We start from the raw sequence: 23408 nt of genomic DNA, 5'->3' as shown, positions 1-23408 counted from the left end.
AATAATGTTTTTTTAGATTTTGGCAGGCTTTTAATAAGGTAAACTGGTTGTTTTCTTCTTCGCTCTAATATTTGATTTGCAATTCATGAAATCTGTACTTTTTTTTTGCCAGTTGATGTTATCACCAATTGCTGTGGGACTCGTTCAAATACAACTGTCAAGTTTTTAAATGGCTTAAAACCAGTAACTCTGAGTTAAACATAACAAACTCTCATAAGAGCAGTCCCCATAGGATATGGGTCTGCCTTGTCCCATGTAGAGTTTTTAAGTTCTTGGAATATCAACCAATGGTTTGGGCACGTGTGTAAGAATTACGAGTACTCCTCCTTTTACTATTGCGAGGTGCTGTTGAGCCCCCTCTCTGCCTCCGGTTTCCTCTTCCCGGCCTTGCGCTTCCAGCTGTGGCCTGACCCAGTGAGTTCTGCATCTGCTGGAACATGCTCTGCCTGGTGACCTCTTTATCACCGCAGGTGAATGTTAATGCCACTCCTGCGTTGCTCTTCATGACTCGAGAGGTGCCATCTGATGTACCATCAAAGCAACGGCCAAGTGCAATTTCTTTGGCTGTCCGAGGATCTTGGTCAGTCACTGTATATATACCGTAGTTGTGGCCCAGTGGGTCTAGAGGTGCAAGCATGGTGAACTCATTTGTGTCGTTGTTGACAGCCAGTGGAAGGTGGTTCACCAAGTATTCCTGTAGCATGCTGTTCACACTGTCTCGCTTGCAGCTGCCCTGAGGCATTACTTTCACGAGAGTCCGATCCACTCGGTCTTGATCATACAGCATCCCGCTGCACTTAAACTCCAGGCACACTGCTGAAACAGTTGATTGGTCCATATCTCGGATGCTCCTGGTGTCTCGAATGCCATACAGTTGGCCAACGGTTTTTGGATGGGTACCTCCCATATTACGAGACCGAATGTTGAGCTCATGGGCGCTGTTAAGTTTTACCTTAATGTAGCAGGCCCTGTATTCCATGGGCTTTGGCCACCAACTCAAATAGTCTTCAGTCCAGCTCATGGGATCGTCCTCGTTAAAAGGCACTGTGTTGTAATCATACCGATCTCCTTCAACTCTTGAGAAACGGAAATGAGCTGCACTGAATGGAGCTTCCTCACACTCTTTAAGTTTATCAAATGGATAAACCGGACCATTGGCCTCCTCAGCGGTGTTCGACCGAGGTTTGGCCACATTGATGCTGAACGCTGTCTTTTTTATTCTGGGATCGTCATGGTCTGTACGTCTGTAGTTAAGTTTATTCAAGTAGGGTTGCGGGACGCCAATGATGTTAGGATTCAACTTTGGAGAAGATGCTACTGCCTCTAGCTCTTCTCCCCCGAGGTTTGCCATGACGTAGGCTGAATATGCATCTGGTTTCTGTTCATCACAGAAGGCTGGAAGACATGCACCATTTGGGCCAGTGATGACACTATCAAATCTACCCCAAGCCCGAGGGTTGGTTGAAAACCCTGGCGTGGGCTCCATATTTATTAAAGTCATCACGACTCCTTCAGTTTGCTCACTAGGCATGTACCGTTCGCTGCGGAAAGCTCGCACTTTCACGTAACATCTCCTGTTCTCAGGAACATCCAAGTTAAACAGCCGTCTCTCACGGATTTCCATGTTACCTATGAGGAAGGTTCTTTCCTCTCTTTTTCCCCGTTGCTTCTTCTCAGCATGGAACTGGCCTTCCTCCTCCCACAAACCTGTATCAGGATTAAGGGACCATAATTTCATTGTCTTCAAGTGCTCGGGCATCTTAACTTGTGCTGCATCGAGACGCACTTTCACCTCTCCGGCGTTGAGCGGCTCACCTCCTTCTTCATCCCTAAAGTCCACAGAGAACATTCCATAGGTCCTCAAGGGCAGAGTGTCACCTTCATCACCAATGAAGTTAAGATCACTTTGGGCTGCCGCTGCTGTTGATACGTCCCTAGGGTCGAGGAAAGTCACACTAGCCTTGACGTTTCCCATGAACACCTCTCCGTTTTCTTTATAGAATGCATTTGGTGGGATCTCAATCTCAGCAATGGGATCCTGGCCTTTTGCCTCACCAAGATCTAGCTTATTAGTCTCTCTTGAGCTAATGATCACAGCTGGCTTTTTCCTCAACAGCTTGATCTCGTGGAACACAGCTCCACCTTTAGGATTGAATGGTAGCACTTTGGTGGTATTCACAAACTTCTGCATGTTGTCCACGAAGGTGAGGACCAGACGCTCTGTGTTTGTTGGTACCTGGATAGAGAATGTGCCTTTGTATCCAGTTCGACTTACTCTTGTGCCATCCATGTAGACGTGTCCAAACCTCATGGGCTCACCGGTGTCTGCTGCGATAGCACGTCCACGAACGATAGCCTTTGTGTCCACACATGTTTTACAACCACACTGAGTCACTACCATGATGGGCAACTGATATCCCTGACATGTAATTTCCTTCTTCTCCATGTTTGAAATTCCACAGCAGTAGGAAACTGAGTCTTTGCATCTGATGCCGTTATCCAGCTTCCCTGTGCACGTAGATGTTGGGCATTTTCCCACATCGTAGTAGAAAGAGTTAGTCTCGTTTTGAAAGCAGTCGTGTGGTAGTCGGATCGGATGGGAATCAGGCTTAGGGTTGCATGATGGTGCCGTTTGACCTTAACATAGAAAGGGATAGAAAACAGATAAATACCAAACTGAGACCAGACTATTTGTAAAGTATTTTGATAATTTTTAGGTTAATATGAATGATGTGTAGTTAAAGGATTAGCTCATTTCCAGAATAAAAATTTCCTGATAAATTACTTAACCCTATGTCATCCAAGATGTTTATGTCTTTCTTTCTTCAGTCGAAAAGAAATTAAGGTTTTTGAAGAAAATATTCCACAAATGCTCATCTCGCACTAGCTCTGCGATGCGCATGCGTGACTTCACGTTGAAAAGGTCACACGTGGTTAGTTCTTCGTCTGTGTACTCCAGTTCAAAAAGGCAGGGTAGGGCGAAAAACTCTAATTTTCACCTCCAACTTCAAAATCGCCTGACGTTATTTTACCTTTTTTTGTAAAGGGCTTTTGACTTTCTTTGCACGTTCTGAAACACTGGATCGGTACTTTTGCTTGCATCACATGTGACCTTTCCAACATGACTATGTGACGTGTAATAATGTAGCTGCAGAGCTAGTGCAAGATGAGCATTTGTGGCTAAAAACTTTATCAATTTTAATTTTTTTTAAGAAAATGACATCGTTTCACTAGATAAGCCTCTTTTTCCTTGGCTGGGATTGTGTAGAGCCCTTTGAAGCTGCATTTAAACTCCAGTTTGGACCTTCAGCCTGTTGGCTCCCATTGAAGTCGACTATATGGAGAAAAATGCTGGAATTTTTATTCTGGAAGTGACCTAATCCTTTAAAAAAGTAGGATGACAGGGCACACCAATAACTGTAAGGGTGGCTGGCTTAGATTTGATGGCTCCGTTCTCATTGCTGGCTCTGCAGTAGTATTCTCCTGTATGGTCCAAAGTGAGATTCCTCAGAACCAATGTCTCGTCATACTGATATTGACTCCTGTCCAGCAGAGTATCGTTGTGGAACCTAAAGATTGATAACAGCAATTATCATAGTTTTTCTCACATGTAGGATAATTGTTGCCATACTGTGGAGATTTCTTGATAACCTGTTTTGTCTGAACTGTCCTTATATAACCCTGCTTTTATTATTTATTTATTGGAGGAACGTAAAACATGAGGTTTTTGACTTTGGAAAGAGTGTCTATTTGTCATTCTCTATTTTCTCATTTAATTCCATCAGATAGGAAACATGGTTTAACTTGTAATCTGCTGAAATTTCATAGTGAACATCAATTTACATCAGAAAGCTTAAACTTACCATTCATACTGGTTGGGTTCAGGTGTGCCATCAATCTTACAACAGAAGGCAGCTGTCTGACCTTCCCTCCTGGCCTTGTTCTCAGGGTTTTTCAACACATACAGTTTTTCTGAGGAACATATTGATATCGCATTAGATTCACAGATTTTGAACATCTATTTTTATGTCTTTCAGACTTCAATGTTTGGTCTCCTGTGATGTATTCCACTGCTTGCAATAGTCATTTTTCATCAGTACAAATGTGTTAAACAAAACAAACAGTAATGTATACTTGTTAAGTATTATTAAGTTTTGTTAAAACTGTATCATTCTTTTGCAGTGGAAAAGGGAAAGAACTACAGGCCAAACTGGACCACCGGAAAAAAAAACTCATTATTGGACCTTGAAATGATTTAAACATTTATGGCTCATTTCCACCAAGAAGTATGGTTCAGTTCAGTACAGTACGGTAAGCAAATTTTCCCATTTTCATTGTCAGTTGTGAATGGTACCAAAATATCAAACCATACTGTACCACTTTTTTTGGGACACATCCCAAAAGTATACATACAGTTTAACACTGTATTTTAGAATTTATATTTATGTACATACGCACAGACAATCTCACGCTTTCTTCTTTCTCTACTTTCTGGTATACAACATGCCAATCAAGTAAGGGTACTGTTGGAGGTGAAAATACAATTCAGGACAGTACACCCTGATCCGGCTTGCATCATAATATACTGTAGTGAATCATACCACTCAGTGGAAATGAGCCATTAAACTGATCTTCTTAAGATTGGTATTCTAATGCTAATACAGATGGTTCATAGGTCAAATGGATTCAAGGTCATTAAAGATGCATTACTTGCTCTCTCCAGCTTCAAATGGACAACAGAGGTGCGTTCAGTGCTTGGGGGCACAGCAACTTGGTGTGGAGCGTGGTTTTTCAGCTTGATCATTAGTGTCGTGTTGCCATCTGGGCAGATTCCAGGGACTTGAAAATGGCCATTGTGATCAGTTACAGTAAGGAGTTTGGGGCTGGACCCAGCACGGAGGATGGCAGCTCCAGGTGCAGGGAGACCCCCCGGCACTACGGACTGATCCTAAAACGGTATGATCCAGGCACATGCAGCCATTGCACTCATCGTTTACCTTGCCCATCACACACTGCAGATCACAGCCTATAAATGAAAGAAGTTTTTTTTTTTTCAACAAATATAAGGTCAACTGAAAAAATTATTGCTTATAGTTTTGACTGTCTATATGGATGACAATAAAGACAATAGATTCTAACTGCATTTACGTGGACAAGGTGGCCCTTTGCATGACCTAGCCTCGACAGTTTGGCCATTGCATTGTTTGGAAGTGGATCTGCAGCTTCTAGAGCGATGCTGTATTGCAACGTGATCGCACTGAGCTGGGCACAGACTCCAGTCTGACCATGGACCCCATACCACTTCTTCAACTTCTGGAACAATTTCTGAATGGCCAGAGAAAGAGATTCTGCTAAATTTCTCGTGTAACATCAGAAATCAAAAACTGTGATTTTAACTCATGGTAAATACAAAATAATACATTTTTTGTGAATAATTATTTCTGCAGTTACATTAACAAATCCACCTTTTCCATATTTAATTTACATATTAAAATGTGCACAATAACAGAGTTTTGAACATAGAAACATCATTTGACTTGTCCAGCCTCATTTACTTACCTTTAGGGCACAGGAAACGTACAGCATAGTTTGAGCAGTTCCTCCCAACAGGCTGTTCATCATTGACACACCAGAAGCCCACAGTTGGGTCAGCATGTACTCTTTCCCCGGTGCTGCGAGCTGGGATCCACTCGGTAGTGCGTGCCTCTAGAGCTCGAGGAACCTCACAGACACGGGCTCGATAATAAAAACGAATGGCGTTCAGCTTTTCGTAGTCTCCCTTCCCTCCAGGGTGATCTACATTGAACCATGTAGTCCACTCATAATCATCTGAGGAAAGAGTTTTTGATGGATTTAAGTACCAGTTTAGTCATAAAGGTCAATTTTTTGAAATTGAGATTTATATATCATCTGAAAGCTGAATAAATAAGTTGTTCAGATAGGACAATATTTGGTCGAGATACAACTATTTGAAAATCTGGAATATGAGGGTGCAAAAACATCAAAATACAGAGAAAATGTTGTCCAAATTAAGTTCTTAGCGATGCATATTACTAATCAAAAATTACGTTTTGATATATTTATGGTAGGAAGTTTACAAAAAAATCTTCTTGGAACATGATCTTTACTTGATAGCCTAATGATTTTTGGCATAAAAGAAAAATTGATAATTTTGACCCATGCAATGTATTTCCGGTTATTGTTACAAATGTACCCGTGCTACTTATGATTGGTTCTGTGGTCCAGGGTCACATATTGGTTATGTACTTTTAGAATCATACAAATCTACATTATGGTACACAGCTGGGTTTGGTCTCCCTGATGTCCCCATGATGCTTCTCCATGACCCTAATAAGAAAACTCTATTAGTTTTTTCTTACAGGCCTAATCAGTTTTTAAAAGATGCAGCCCAATGATAAGTTTTTGATGTGGCAGTAAAAAATAGGTTATGCAAGACTTATTGTCATGGGTCTTACTAATAAAATATTACTACTTTTGTTTTCCAGTGATTTTTCAGATTACTTCATAGAGAGATTTCCGCTAGCGGTTCACACACAGTAGAACCAATTGCTAGCAGGTGGCTTTCTGCTGCTGGCTTGCAAAACACCTCAGCTTATGGATATACTGAGGAAACTAGAACAATGTTGCTTTCAGTAATGGGTTTGCTGAAGAGAGTTTTGGGGGTTGGGGTATTGGAAGAGTCATGTTTCTAAAAGCCAGCTGTCAATATCCTGTTGAAATCAGCTTCTGCCATGAGCAGTGACATGCCAGATAACTTCCATTAGCAATTCAGTGTGAAATGTGGTAATTAAAAATCATTGGGCAAACAAACCTTGAGAAAAGGTGCCTGTAATTCCCGACAGAAACAGAAGAAAGATCCATGTTGAGAGGCAGCCCATCCTGGCTCCCTGTTAATGACCCCCGACCTCCAGTTAAAAGGGGCTCCGACTTCTCACACACGACTCCCTCCAAACTAAGAATAGCCCAGTCACAAATCTTGTGCCGATCAGATATGAATATGAAGACGATTAGTAGACTGCACAGAAGGAAATGGACCATAGTTTTTTCATTTCAGTAAATCAAACTCCCAACTAGTTATGAACTCATTTCAACCTTTTAAAATTCAAACTGACCTGAGAAGAATTCTAAAATTAGTTTACATAAAACATTCCATTTTATAGAAACAGCTTCAGAATTCTGAAAAAATCATACTGAAACAAAGACAAGCTGGTGAGAAAGAGCTTAAGTACTTAGATTTTTAGCAGTTCTCAAATATCACATCTGTGAGAGCCATCACTACGTGTCAAGGGAATGCACAACTGTTTTTACATCCTGCCAAAAAAACTCAACTATACCTAACTACACATTCCATATGCACAAACAATTTGTGTATGGCATAACAAAATCCTTTTCAATGCAGTCAGTGCAATTTCTGTCTGTATTAGCATTTAAAACTTTAAAAGATCAAACATAATATGACTACTTCAATACAGAAGTGACTATAAATGCAACAGCTCTACAACTGAACTTTAAAGTGTTGTTTTAATGTCTCAATCAAATTATGCATTACAAACTGATATGTAAATTAAAATAATTTGTACATACAAAAAACACCCAAATTCAGGACTGAACAGATAATTTTGCTCAAAAATCCATATGATCAACACAAAATCTACAACAGTAAGAACATTTCTTTCTAGAGATAGCATTAATGTGAATCCAAATCCACAAAATATGGTTACAGTTAAAAGAAAAAAAAAAGATGAAAAGCTGATAATATGATACCTTACCAAAGGGTTCTCGGTGAGAATAAAAGTTTTTTTTATTCCTGATAGTTTCTTTGGTACACAGAGCAGTTGCTAAATAGTTGGAATGAGGAGGAGAGAGAGTGAATGTGAGGTCCAGGTCTGTGTCCGGTACTTATATAGCTCAGCCCTGAGCCATAGGGTCGGCTCTCTGCCATGAAACAACAACATGGGTTCAGCACCATCTACTGCTCCTGTACAGTAGACTAATTTCATGGCTTTCCAGTCAGGGGTGTTCTGAAACAAAAACCTCAAAGAAAAAAGGAGTCTCTACTGACAGATGTCAGAGATTTTTTTCCTGAGTCCTAGTAGCAAAAAATGGATCCTGTGAGAAGGTATTCAGATAAGGGTGTACAAAAGTAGACAGAGACAAAAACAGTTTTTTTTTTTCTTTCTTTTTCTTTCTTTTTCCATAATGATTCACAGTTGTGTCAGCGCTGTGGTGAGATATTCGTTGCTGGGAGTATGTTTAGTTATGCAACATGCAGAGGAAAGCCATTCAAGAATGACATCCATGTATTTCAAACACATGAATGCCATTACGTGACTCTTTTTAAACACATTAGCATGCTCTTTCCCATCTGTCCCCCTGAATGTGTTGATAAACAATATGAATGATTTGTAACGCTAAGGAGCCAACAGTAATACACTGTGGCTTTTCAGCCATGATGTCAGAATCTGGAGAACAAATACACTGTATCAGCAGAACGCAAACCTGTGCGACTGGAATAGATCTATAGAATAACAGATCGTAGGGTCAATGGGAAGTCAGATCAAAACTGGTCTAAAATATTGAAATATGGAAGATGAGGTCTTGTTTTAGTGTTCCAAGTGTTACTTGGATTAAAGCCCTTTAAGATGTCATATAACTGACCTACTCTATGAAATCAGCAAAGCAGCTGCAAACTTTAAACAGAGCAATGGACCAAAAAAAAACAGCTGCTATTAGTTTCAGTCTAGTTGCCCTGTTGAAATTCAGTATTTATTAAGTGCTTCCTGTGAACGAGCTTTACATGCTTTAATGCAGTTTTCTAGCGCTGTAATAGATTTAAGATATGTAACAGAATGGCGTTGGATAGCAGTCATTTTAAGTCTGACGGTTGGCCAAAATATGTTATTGGAATCATTTTTTTGTGGAACTTTGCTCTCATGACAAGAAAGCTGTTTTAACTCACTGTCCTAAAATCTAAAATCTCTGTCTACGCAGAGCATAATGGGACACATGGAGGTTTTTAATACCGTTAACATGCTGACTTAGTTGTTTGTAAGCAGGAGAATAAGAAACAACAGATGTTTCCTAATGATATTCTAAAAATATGTTCATCTGTATCGCTGGAATTCAAATGACCTTTATTTACTTGTCTCATAATATTAATAAGAAAAAGCAAGATGCATGGAAGAGCCATAACCAGAAAGAGCTGTACCAGTGTTCTAACTTTAAAAAAAGACAGTGACCATGACTCTTTAGTTAATGCTCTTCTATTTTTCTGTCTGTAGAATTATTCCATTATCAGTATTTAAGACATTTCACATTTCAGTTGTTCTGCTAAATTCGTCTACAAACAATCAGAAGCATTCTAATATGCAGTTCTACAGTACGATTGTGAGACTGACGGAACATAAAAAATGACTTCCTTCCTGATACATAATGGCTAAATTGAAGCATGCGGAGGGCAATTTCTTTTTTTGCAGGCAATGTTTAAGCCCAGCATGCATGAATGGAAAAGTAGACAGCACCAATAAAATCTTACCTTAGGTTTTTTGGACGCCGACTGTCGCATGAGCGTCCTGTTTTAGGGCAATTTGTAGTGTGAGGTCATTAGAACAGTATAAAAACAGGAAGTAGTTAGTGTTCCAGCTGACATGCCAGGTTTCACAACCATAAATTCCATTAGAATGTAGACAATATTATTAATTTCCAAGACAGAGAATAAAGAGTCTTGGTTAGAGGTTCTTCTTGTACCCCAGAAGAGCACAGTGATTCTCAACACTCAAACTCACACCATTTATAAACCCTCTTTTTGTTCATTCATTGCTTACTAATATAACTCCGGCACTAATCTGTGATGCCAGATGTTAAAGGGATAGTTTGCCCAAAAATTTCACCCATTATTTCTAACTCTCCCTCATGTAGTTTCAAACCCGTAAAACCATATAAATTAAGATATATTTGATGAAATCGGAGAGATTTAAGACTCTGTATAGACAGCAATGTAACTGACATTGTCAAGGCCCAGAAAGTTAGTAAGAACATCGTTAAAATAGTCCACGTGACAACAGTGGTTCAACTGGAATGTTATGAAGCTACAAGAATACTTTTTGTGCACAAGGAAAACAAAAATAACAACTTTATTCAAAAATGTATTCTCTTCCGTGTCAGTCTTCGATGCGCATCCACGAGAGTAACATGACGCATGTGTTTGGTGCTGCTTACGCAGGAGCCGCGTTCTGACGCAGAATGTCCATCTCTCTTCTGTATATTCTGTTTCAAATAAATAAGACTGGGCAAAAAAATTGCAAGTCATCCTCTTTGTTTACAAAGACTGTTTTGTGTACAGCTTGTGTCTTCCTCTGCTTGTGAACAAGGCGCAGCACATCTGGGTTTTACGTCAGAACGCCGGCTCTTGCATCAGCAGAACCACACGCATGCGTCGTGATACTCTCACGAGTGAACATGCAGCAAAGACGGACACGGAAGAGAAGAAATCGTTCAAAAATTTTTTTGTTGTTTTGTTTTCTTTGGACACAAAACGTATTCTTGTTGCTTCATAACATTGCGGTTGAAGCATTGATGTCACACAGACTATTTTAACGATGTCCTTACTAACTTTCTGGGTCTTGAATGTGGTAGTTGCATTGCTGTCTATGCAGGGTCAGAAACCTCTTGGATGTTATGAAAAATATCTTAATTTGTCTTCCGCAAATGAAGGTCTTATGGGTTTGAAACGACATGAGAGTAATTAATGACAGAATTTTCATTTTGGGGTTAAGCATCCTTTTAACACCTTGGCTCTGAATGATTTCATGTACTATAGTACTCCAAAATATAAAAAAAAATCCATGGTACCACCAAGTTCATGTCCCCCGCTTGAGACTACACATACTATTCAGTATAACTCATCTCATCCGAAGCTGTTAAATAACTGTCTTTTCTTTATGAGGCTATTTAAAGAGAACTGCTGCTCTTCAAAGCAACTTTTTTCTGTCTAATTGAGCATGGCAGGACCTGTAGGATGGGCGCTCAGAGACAAACTGGAAATACAAACAAAAACAGACAAACACACAAGGTTTGGCAGTTGCCTAGCAACGGGCGAAGACTCCAGCTCAAGTAATGGTCACATCAAGACCTCAGTAAGGAACACGTGGGTTGCAGGTGTCTAGAGCTTTAACTACTCATACTGGAGAAAAATAAATATCCAAATCAAACCAAGTTTCTTTAATCTAGTTTTCTTCATCATTTCGTTCAAGATAAAATCCCCTCTCTTTAGTCTGGATATTAAGTTGCACTCTTCTGGTAAAGCAGTTTTTGTTGTGCAAGGTCTCTCTGGCCATCCAGGCAAGACTAATCTTGACCGGCAGATACAAGTAATGGCTAAACTCAGTGGGTCTGGATCCAAACTGAATCATACAGGGATAGTGTGCTGGGGTTCTTGAGGAAGCTTGACATAATGACTACACCAGTGAAAGTATGCAGAACAGCTTCTGGTAGGGTCATTAAGGGGCCTGGACCCCAGGAAGAGCACGTTAACCTCTTTCCTCTTGCCATTCTGAGTGATGCACACATTCCCTGAAGTGGCTAAAAGCATTACACATAATTCACTCTGAGTGGTAAATCAGAAGTAGTTGAGACTGTGGATCAAGAACATATGAAACAGATTTGAATGGACATTGTCTTGTGTCTTTTTAGTGTGTGTTTTAAGATAAGTAGGGCTGGTATTGAAGTAAAAGTTTTGTTTTGGGAGTGCCTGCTTGGGAGTGTTTGAAATATTCCCAAGATCAGATACCTATAAACATTTAAAGGACATGTTCTACATTTACACACAAGCATATGACCTGAGGCACAGCAATGAGCGCTTTCAGCATGAAGCTGCCCTGCAGCTATAAAACACAAAGACATGCAGAATGGTCCGTGAGATTAAAAACATGTGGCAGACCAGCAAGAAGGATGAGATCTGCTTAGACCATGCTCAGTAGATTAAATCTTCCAACTTTCTAACATCCATTTGTTCATTCTGACTCAGTCTCTCTTTCCTTCAAGTCGAAGAAGGTTACTTCAAGGAAAATATGCTTCAAATCTTCCTGTCTTCACATAAGGGGATCAAAATTACACAATTGAATTGCTATGAGGAGTCAAAGGGTGCCTTCTGAACTACTTTTTTATTTGTGTTCCAAGAATATGCCATCATCTCCTGAACATCCTTTCCATTATTTGTTATTGCTGGACAAAAAAAATCAAAATGATGTTTATATTTCGGCCAGTTCACTAATGAATGGTTAAGACTGTTTTGCAAATGATTTACTGGAAAAAAAAAAAATCCATAACATATATTAACGCAGCTTGCAAGAACGCTGTACTCCATGCATAACCAACACAATTTTATAATTCCATTATATTTGCATGAGTGTGGAAACCCTGAAGAATGAGGTTTTGGGAAATTGTAATACACCCTGTCAAGTTTAATACACTCACACAAGTTCACTCTGTGGAGAACAATTAAAACATAGAGAAAATAAAACTAAATGAGCAACTGAATTTTGCTGTTTGTCACACTTATGCTTATGTTTAATACTATAAGAATGTAGGCAGTGTTCAGAAACAGAACAAAATCAATAAATGTTTTGAAAAGAAATACCAATGTTAGAAACGTAAAACCACTGTTGATAAACAGTCTGCATGAAACATTTCAAGATGTGCGAATGAAAAATGTAGAGCTGTTGATAGCTGTCTGGTCATTTTTCAGGATTATGAAAATATTTTTCCTTTGTTGATCTATTTTATTGGTTTACGAAATGCTCTTTGTGATGTGATTTAAAAGATGTGTTGTAAGCTGTGATTTGACTTTGTCTTTTTGCACATTATTAATGAGTCTGAAGTGAAATTCAAGCACGGTTGATGGCTGTTTTCGGGCCGTGAAAGGCAACCTTGGAAGATGTGTTTATGCTGCCTGTCTGTTTAGTCACAGCACCGTTCTCACACACTGCTAACAGTGCCCACAAATCTGCTCGCCTCCTGTGGATTTCTCCATGAGGATCTGGACATTCTGCACTTTCAAATTTATCATGGGAAATAACAGTAGGAAAAGCCAAACTTTCTGGAGTCCAAGCTTTTTGATTAATAAAGCAATGTGTGTGTAAGTGAAAGTGAGAGATATAGCAGGACAGAGAAGAGGAGATGAGAGCAACACCCAACAGTGTGAAGGGGCTGGTGAATCAGTCTCTTCCCCTGCCAAACTTAAAGTGACCCTCTTCAGATGTAGCTGTTACAATCACAAGTGTTTTTGACAAACAGATTACATCACTGTCTGGGAGCTCCAGGCCAGCCTCCTTCCTTCTTTTCCTGTGTTCACCTTATCAGAAAACAAAAATCTGGAAAAAAAAACAGAGCGAGACACATAAAAGAAAAAAGAAGGAGAAGAAAAAAAGAAAGCCTCTAGGTAAACATCTGTTTCTCATTCTCGATTAATGTTTGGGCTTCTGAACTCACATTCAGATGAGTGGCTAAACTAAAACAACTTCAGGCTGCTTCTAAAACCTTTTTCACCAGCCTTACTACAACACATTCTTGTTAGTAAAATTGATAATTGATAACCAGATGAAAAGTATCAACAAACTAATTTTAAAATGGGTCATTTATTAGCATTCACCATTAATCATCCTGGTTAATTTCTCTGCGGTTTGCAAAACAAATTTTCAGAAGCAAGCATAGAACAATAAAAAATCATTCATCAAAAATCAAGAAAAAAAAGTTATTTTTGCCAGTGTGCAGTTAGTCCTAAAACATTATGTTCTTATGAGTTACTGTTCTTGGCTAACTCCAAGCGCATCTCTTACATTAAAAAAGTAGACATGAAGGCTACTGCATGCTCCTTAGATTTTGTTCTCCACAGCCTCTTAAAAAGATATTGGAACCTTGTGCTCTGACCGTAAAATCTATCAGTCTAATAAACACTGTTTCTGCATTGTTCCCCATTCTGGTGATGCTATTATCTCAGTTCTGATGACATTATATGATTATACACTGGAAAAACTGAAACGACTGTGCCATTTACTGAAAGTGTGTTTTTATATTAATCTAATTGATAGTCATGGTTTTACAATCAATGGTTTTACAAAGTGTTTTACAATTTTGGTTTAAATAGTATTTTTGTTTGACACCAAAGTGTTGTGATGTACAGAACACATACTTCCAGAATAAAATTTCCTGATAATTTACTCACCCCCCCATGTCATCCATGATGTGCATGTCTTTCTTTCTTCAGTCGAAAAGAAATTAAAGGGGTCATTGGACGCCCATTTTCCACAAGGTGATATGATTCTTTAGGGTCTTATCTTGAAAAGTCTATAATATACTTTGGTTAAAAATTCTAAATGGTTGTGTAAAACAACACCCTTTTTACCTTGCCAAAATCAGCTCTGCAAAAATCGTCCTGTTCTGGTTGAGGTTGCTTTAAATGTTAATGAGCTCTGCTCGCCCCGCCCCTCTCTTCTCGCTGGAGAGTGATGAGCCTGTTTACTTTAGCTGCTAAACTTGCTAACTAGCACGTTATTAGAAAAGGTGATTTAAGAGATTCATAAAAAAAACCCCTTATACTCACTTCTGCTGTAGGTGAAGCTGGATCACAAATCTACTGCATCTTCAGTGGCTCAGATGTCGGGAGTAAATAACGACCACTATGTTCATTATTACTCCAGCAACACAACACCTCAATCGCTCAATCAGAGATATTCTTGTCTAACTTACATCCCTGCTCCAGCATCGAAACAATGGAGGTTGGACTGTGACAGCTAATCTGAGGTAAGACGCTCATGTCAATCAACTATCGTAGGAGCGGCACACCGACAGGCATCTGCGAATGGCTCGATTTGAAAAAGGGGATATTATTTTTACAGATTAATTAAAAACCAATTACAAAGCAAACGTACAAAGAAAGTCAAATGCCCTTTAAAAAAAATGTAAAACAATGATGTCGGATGATTTTGAAGTTGGAAGAGAAAACAAATTTTTTTCTACCTTTTTGAACCAAAGTACACAGACGAAAAAACTGTGAAGAGCCCTTTGAACTGCACTGAAACTGCAATTTGGACCTTCAACCCACTGGCTCCTATTTAAGTCCACTAAATGGATAAGAATCCTTGAATGTTTTCCTCAAAAACCTTAATTTCTTTTTGACTGAAGAAAGAAAGACATGAACATCCTGGATGACATTAGGGTAAATTATCAGGAAATTTTTGGCCTGCAAGTGAAAAAATTCTTTAAGTATTGTTTTTTTGAGCAAGATGAGAAGAGACAAGACTTGATTTGCATTTAATGTTCAGTTATGTTGGGATTTAGAACCGTTTCAATTACACACACACAAAAAGTCACTGTGACAAATTAGTGTAAATGAAATTTTTCCCCTGATCCCCACTGTCAAAACAAGTCATGTCTTTTTCAAAAAGACACAAACAAACTCTGATATGTTTGAAATTGGTCAAAAGACACGTGAGGGCCGATTCCTTCATCGCCTAACTGCCAGCACAATGAGGTCTGTGCACAGTTCACTATCATTCGTCTCTGTCAAGCCTGTGGTCTGTCCAATAGCCACAACACGTGGCTGTAACAACAGCCTACTCAAACCAGGTCACAAAAAGCAACACTAGATAACCATGAGGACAATACACATAAAATAATCAGGAAACATAACACAAAATATAACATCAAAATTGAAATCCACACAAACTTGTCCAGAGCGGGTACTGAAAGGATTCATTCTATGGCAGAGGATTTTAATAGCACACAATTTACCGCTTATAATGGTCTGTGTAATTGGGGTGAAAGGTAGGATTAGAGTGCTTTGTAAAGTCCAACTCTATGTCAGTTAAAATTGAAGGCCCCCCTATCATTTGTACCTATATATAAATGGACACACACATGCAAACAGACATGTACTCTCAGACAGATCCCTGTAAAATCCATCAGAGCCAGTGAAATCCCCAAGATTTCCTCCTCCACAGAACAGAGACACACATATGCATGAACACATACCTCCTTCCTCTAGAGAGGACATCCAAGAACAAAGAAAACCACAAGCGTCAGCACAGAGCCAAGCGTGTAGCATGACTGCTCCAAACATTTCCCATGTTTACTTGACTGTTTTGTTCTTGACGTAGTGCATTTTATGCGTGAACAGAGGATATCTGGAAAGCATTTGTTCCCGTATCATGTGGCACTAGGAGGTAGAAAGTGTGCTGTCCAGCTGCATTACTGCCTGGTATCGGAACTACGGTCGTTGCAGATGATGGTTAAACCAGCTGAGAACATCACTGGGGCTGTTCTACCTTCCATCTAAGATGCATCTGCAAGACTGTCATCAAAGTCCAAAACTTCTCTCATCATCACATAGACTTTTCGCCCATTTGCCATCTGGAGAAGGATACTGAGACATTAAGGCTACATGTGCCAGACTCTGTAACAGCTGTAAGACAGGCTGAAATGACTCGTGAACACCCAATACTCAAAAACAAAAAACAATATGATGTCACAATTCCTTTATATGCATAATGGAATTATTATGTCAGCTAGGATAAGCGAATTATGCAAATTATAAATAGTTAATAGTGAACACTTCTGATGGAAATTCTTTCAGCCAAAAGAAAAGTGTTAAGGGATTATTTCACTTCCAGAATGAGAAATTCCTGATAATTTACTCACCCGCATGTCATCCAAGATGTTCATGTCTTTCTTTTTTTCAGTCAGAAATTAAGCTTTATTGAAGAAAACATTCCAGGATTTTTCTCCATCTAGTGGACTTCAATGGGAACCAACGACCTGAAGGTCCAAATTACAGTTTCAGTGCAGCTTCAAAGGGCCCTACATGATCCCAGCCAAGGAATAAGGGTTCTATCTAGCTAAACAACCAGTCATTTTCTAAAAAAAAACGAAAAAATCTTAATAATTTATATACTTTTTAACCACAAACGCTTGTTGTCACGCATTGCCGTAATCACATTGGAAAGGTGACACGCGGTTAGTTTTTCGTAGGGCAAAAAAACTCCATCTCATTTTCTCCGCCAACTTCAAAACCATCCGACATCATTGCTTTACCTGCCTTTCTTTTAGATCTGTCTTTGCATGTTCCCTTTGTAAACACTGAGTCGGTACTTCCGCTTTCATCACATGTGACCTTTCCAACATGACTACGTATGCATGAGGTGGAGTTGGTGCAAGACAAGCATTTGTGGTTAAAATGTATATGTATTTTTTAGAAAATGGCAGATTGTTTCGCTAGATAAGACCCTTATTCCTCAGCAGGGATCGTTTGTAGCTGCATTAAAACTGCAGTTTGGACCTTCAACATGTTGGCCACCATTGAAGTCCACTATATAGACAAAAATCCTGGAATGTTTTTCTCAAAAACCTTTTCGTCTGAAGAAAGAAAGACATGAACATCTTAGGGGTGAGTAAATTATTAGGTATTTTTAATTCTGGAAGATAACTAATCTTCAAACTTGCACTTCTTAAGAATCACCACTAGGTGACACTGTAATGAAGTGTTGAGCAGATACTGTTTAGGATGAAAAATGTCAAACTCTTAAATCAGGAAAAAACATCAGGGAAAAAAAAACATAAATGATACCATAGCGCTCTATACAAACAGAAAAATGAGAGACAGGTAATCAAAAATACTGTTTCAAGAACCTGAATTCACTTTATCAGGTTTGGAGTCTCCTTTAAATCAGAACAATAGCTCTTTATCGTTGGCATTACAGCATACAGTTTATTACTGCCAAAGGCTGTTATTAAAATATCTATGTAAAGTGAGCTCACGGTTGTATAACTTTATTTTGTGAAAAACAAATGTTCTCTGTTATTTTTCTCTTTCTGATTCCACTCTGTCATTAATCTTAAATTAAGTCATCTCTTCATTACAGCATGGGTTCAACGGGAATTTGTTAATGTGATATAGACGTAATGTCAGCCATCTGGAATTTCACATGGAGGACTGTATAAACAAAAACACAACATCATATGGAGACTGTCTGACATTCCCCAGAAGGAGGTCTATTACGATCAGATTTATGCCATTTATGCCTCTCACTACATTTAGATTGTTTCTCATTCTCAGACACATCAGATCACTATCTGTAGATAGGCTTAGATCAAACGTGTAATTGTTATGACTCACCACTGGGTGGCAGTGTGAGGAGGTGTATGGACGATGTCCAGAGTGCCAGAGGCATCATTTGCACCTGTGGAAAATGACAAATGCCTTGTTAGATGAGAGCCATCAATCAAACAAAAATCATTTTCACCCACAGCTCCCTATACAGGGAGCTCTAAGGAAAAAACAACGGACAGAAACACTAGCAAAACCTCATACCGCTTGAAAATGAAGCCCATCAGCGGAGACAGCATTGCGTTAAAACGTAATAGGTTTTAAGGAAAAGGCTGTTTGGGATTTAAAGGTCAAAATGAAGGCTGAGGAAGAAAAAGCAGCCATGCATTTCAATACACGAGATCATTAGACACTTGGTTTAAATATTACATCTAACTATCAGGGCCAGGCCATAATTAAAAAGCCATGATTAATGTTCCTCCCCTAAATAAGCACATAGCACGTGGCCTTAAAAGGAACATTAATTCCAAACCACTGTATTCCAGTGATTTGTGTCATTGTTGTCTATGCTTGTTTCTACAGGTGTAGACCCCCATGTTTACAAGGAATAATGGGGCTAATTTATGGCTCTGAACCCCAGTATATGACGGCGTCGTCGTAAAATCTGAATCCCGGCACTAAGCGGTAAGATAGAAAAGGACAATCACTGGATAATGGGCAATTTGCCTTCCATTTAAGTCTCTAAATGCCTCATTCCCACTTTGTGTAATTACCCAATTAAAGCTTATTCTGTAGATTTGTCTCTCTGGCACGCTCTCCTTCGTTCACTGGACCATCATATTGATACTCCTGCAGCAGCCTTCAATATGAATGTTTCTCACTGAGAAACATTCAAACAGACAACTTGGTTTTGGTACCTAATTAGCATGTCATTAGCATGAACATGCCTATAATTGCATCCGGAATTTGAATGTGAACGCTCTGGCCCACATGGCTTTTGTGGTTTGAGCCTAATTAACCAGGCCTGATCGAGCTATACTACACGTTGGGAGAAGAATGGGAGACCACAGACTTACCGACACTAAAAATGCATTTTAAATCTGTCATGCTACAAACTTGAATGCAATGTGCATGCAATATTATACATTATGATTGCTGTTCTATATAATTTAAAAACAGTGGTTGGATAAAAACTGTAGAATTTACATTCCCTGTCAGTACCGCTCATGAATCACAACTGACAGTCTCAACGTGTATGAGTTCAGTACAATTTGGAATACAAGATGAGAATGGAATAAGCCAATATGCATTAGTGGTGGTGCATTAACATGAGAAAGCAGGCTGCATGTCTTTATGCATGACATTCATGAATAATACAGCTAAGGCTAATTTAGTCCAATGTGTCATTATCTTTTCTTTATGACTGTGAGCTTGTGTGGGAGGGAAAAGAGGTAAGTGTGGGATATTGTAGAAGTATACGTGGGAGATCATGATTGTGTGTGTGCTTAAGTAGCGTTATTTGAAACTCAATTCTTATGAGTTCCTTTCTTTTTTTGGCTTTGGTTTGCTAAGTGAGTAGCAGGTGTTAGCAGAGCAACACTGTAATATATCCTAGTAAATTTATGGTTAAAAAAACTGTCAGCTTTGGTTTACAGAAATTTACTGGGAGGTCATTTTCCTGCCTATTTCTTTATTAACATGCATTATGTTAAAATACCACTACAAGAATCTGCTATGTTCCTTAAAAGGCACACATAACCTACAGGTTGTAAAATAGAAAGCTACACTGAATCAGAGTTCATCATATGCTGCCAATTCACAAACTACAGACAATAATATTTAAACAAATTATTACCATGATGTGCACATACGCAGCTCACAGAATTAATGATATTAACTTGCACAGTCATTATCACTTTCTATTTCTAAACCCAAATATTGCTCCAAAATTAACTTCCCTTTGAAAGCCACCTGATATCAGAGCTCGGCATCCATTCTGTGTGGAGCTTGGTGGCTTACACACAACTGAATGAGGCTTGCCTTGTACAGTGAGCTGATTGCTTTTAAGGTGGGTGGCTGATGCAGAGGGTTTGCTCTGCCGTGTTTTTTTTTTTAATGACAATCTAGCGAGGTATGCAGCCTGTATGTGATAATGGAGGAGGCACAGAGCAGCTGGAAGTGGATTATCAGAAGCGAGTGGGAGACTGTATGTGTGTGTGCCTGAAAGAAATGAGAGCTAGCCTGTGTCTGTGTGATTACACAGTGAAGGAGGGGCAACACCCTGGACCTTGAGACCTGCCTCACAGCTGCAGTGCCCTGGAGAGATGGATGCACAGCAGGCAGGCAGAGATCTGGATGCCTGCTAGGGTTCCTAGCCGCTCTGTGTGCTCCAGAAGTATCGTACAGACTGCAATGAGAGAGGGCCATCTGTAGACTGGAGCGGAGCCTGCCGTGGGGGCCTGATTTTAAATCCCTTGATCAAACATATATTACAAGAGCAAGGAAGAAAAATAAGAAAGAGATGCAAAATTGATTGGGTGTGTAGGAGATAGGGCTTTCTCTTCTTCACTTTCATTCTCGGTATCTTCTCGCTTTCTTTTGTTTAGATTACAGCGCTATTTTTCCTCGCATTTGCTTTTCCCATGCTGTTGGCCTTGTTTGATTTAAAAGAAGAGGAGTGGGTGTTTAGAAAGCAGAGTCTTTTGAAATTAATTGTAATAAAAACAGATACTCAAAGAGACACAAACCATAAAAAAAATGATTAAAGCTGTTATAGTGATTCTGTTAAATACAAAAGAAAATGGGTTATGGGGCCCAAATAACTCTGAACCACATTGGCTTTCATTGTATAGACAAAACATTTTTTTTTTTTTCAAAATACCGTATTAGTAAGACAGTCAAACAGATTTGAAGTCGAGGGTGACAAAAATGTATCAATAAATTAATTTATGATAAGACACTATAATTCTTTAATGTATTAATATCTTAATGTTATTAATATTTTTTTGAATGCAAAATAATACAATACAAATACGAAATGTTATAAACGCAATAATACTTTTACATATGAAATTAAAAATTCGGTCATTCGATCAATTCAAATAAATTCATTCATTTACGAATGAAGCAAATTACTGTCCAGTAAGTCAAGTAAAGTGGAGCCCTGACAAGTAAAACTAAAAGTGATATGCAGCAGCCTTAAATATGAACAACAAACCTCTCGCCGTTTCCACGATTTTATCCAAGTCATTTTCTTGTTTTTCCGCGCATTTTCGGTAAGTAGCAGTCCAGAAGCAGTCCAAACACTACTAACGCTATTTCCTCCTGCCCATAGTTCGCGGTGTGTGTTTACTCATGAAGGCACGTTTGTTCGCGAGAGATTTTGCAGATTTCCCCTTTTTCACAGTCGGGAAAACGAAACGAAAGAGAAGTCACTGACTTTTTTGCAACAGGTGGGATTCAGCTTATGGCACTTCCCATTCATTCCTATGGCATCTGAGTATTTTTTTTTTTTTTTTACCTTGGCACTTTTTTATTGCAGGAGCTCTATTACAACAAGCAAAACCCAATTCAATAAATATTAAATATTTATTTAATATTTATTTAATACTCCTCTGCGTGGAGTTCTTATCATATGGGTATGCAGAAATTTCGGATCTGATTTGAGCTAAGGACGCCTTAAAATATTTGAACTTCTGCGGCTAGACCATATGCTACCGCCCGACCGGATGTGATGTATTCTATTAAAAACTATGAAGGTAAGGTTAGAATGACCAATATTTTGTTCACTTTAATATGATTCTTTAAACAATATTTCTGTAAAATGGTGCTTTAGAATAATTATGGCACAGTTAATTATTTTATAATTATTAAATCATTATTTACGTTGATTAGCCCCATAAAGCCTACTATGTTTTTATTTTGGGGGTCATTTGTTTTGTGACAAAACATTCATACATTGATTATATTCATTCAAATCATTAATTTTACCAAAGTGAATATGCCGAGGTAACGGTTTCTGCACAACCCATTTAAGGGGCCATTCACATATTGCCTCTTTTGCGCGCTCGTTATTTCAAATGTAGACGCGTGGCAGCCGCGCTCATAACGGAAGCGAAGCGGACGCGCTGCGACGCGCTTGGTTTTTTTCAGGCGCCTCCGCGCCGCATCGAGATGAAAACATCTCAACTTTTCAGAATGCCGCAAACGCACCGCGGGTCATGTGACAAGATTCAACCAATTAGCTTCATCCTTTCCCGTAACAACATTGAAAGCTCAGCCAAGATGGAGAAACAACTGATCATAGCTGTACATTTTTAAATAAATTTAGTAGCAGAGCTACAGCAAATGATTTTTAGTGCTGGAAATCCGTTTGTCCTTTGATGAAACTTCCGCGTCTTCATTGAGAGTGTGGGTCATGGTTGCTTAGCAACGGCAGACGCCACGGGAGAGCAAGCTACAGAGCGCTTTGGAAAGGAGGAAAAATCGGCGCGCCTAGCGTTTTCCACGCGTTTTTAGGCGCGATATGTGAACGGCCCCTAAAAGTTCTGTGCGGCTGCCACAAGGGGGAGAAATGCGACAGTCGTGTCCAAATGTCCTATGCAGTGGAGAGGCGGCTAAAATGCGATGCATATTTTTTGCGCAGCCCTACACTGTAAAAACTCCAACTTGCAAATTGTTCACTTAGTTTAAAAATGTAAGTCAAGTGGACACATTTTTAAGCAAAATGTTGAGTTTACACATAAAAACAAGTTAACTCAATGTTTACTATATTTTTCTCAATGAACACAAATAAGAAAGTTGAGCAAACTCAGTATTTTTATTTCTTCATTTGAGCGGTCAACTTGACATTATTGCGCATGCGCAAAGTGCCGTCGCTGAACTATACACGGAGTTTACTGCTTCAAACATAAACAACGATGGCAAAGGGAGTGGATGTCTTCTTTTAAGGTAAGTTCTTTCTGCCTAGATTTAATATAGAAAGTAAGCCAAATAAACTACACAGTTAGGTTTGTAAATGTTCTTTAAAGAAAGAATAAACATTGTTGAATGAAGTCTGGCGGCTAACTAGTTAGCTAGCTTTGTTTTTCCAAGCACAATCAGCTAACGTTAGCATTTGCAAGGTATGTATACAGATATATTTTTATAGATACAGTTCAAATGTAGATTAAACGATTATATAATTAACCAGATAGAGGTTAATTATGTGTTGTATTTCGTTGTGCTAGGCGATATAACTTACTAGTTTATCTGGCACACAGTTGTTGTTGTTGTTGTTTTTTTTTTG

General features: G+C 39.0%; 1 protein-coding gene across 1 annotated transcript; it reads right to left on the bottom strand.

The window, feature by feature from the left end:
* Nucleotides 1-24: 24 nt before the first annotated feature.
* cilp (cartilage intermediate layer protein, nucleotide pyrophosphohydrolase) lies at nt 25-7995 on the bottom strand. The gene is given in 9 exon segments (XM_051115119.1): nt 25-2637; nt 3412-3569; nt 3864-3972; nt 4711-4930; nt 4932-5026; nt 5149-5325; nt 5560-5829; nt 6833-6996; nt 7791-7995. Coding segments are annotated over 8 exon segments (3453 nt in total). The 5' UTR covers nt 6900-6996; nt 7791-7995; the 3' UTR covers nt 25-280.
* Nucleotides 7996-23408: the final 15413 nt, after the last annotated feature.

Source organism: Labeo rohita, chromosome 7 (assembly GCF_022985175.1).
Source record: "Labeo rohita strain BAU-BD-2019 chromosome 7, IGBB_LRoh.1.0, whole genome shotgun sequence".
NCBI classification, from domain to species: Eukaryota; Metazoa; Chordata; class Actinopteri; order Cypriniformes; family Cyprinidae; genus Labeo; species Labeo rohita.
This window is presented reverse-complemented; position numbering and strand designations above follow the sequence as displayed.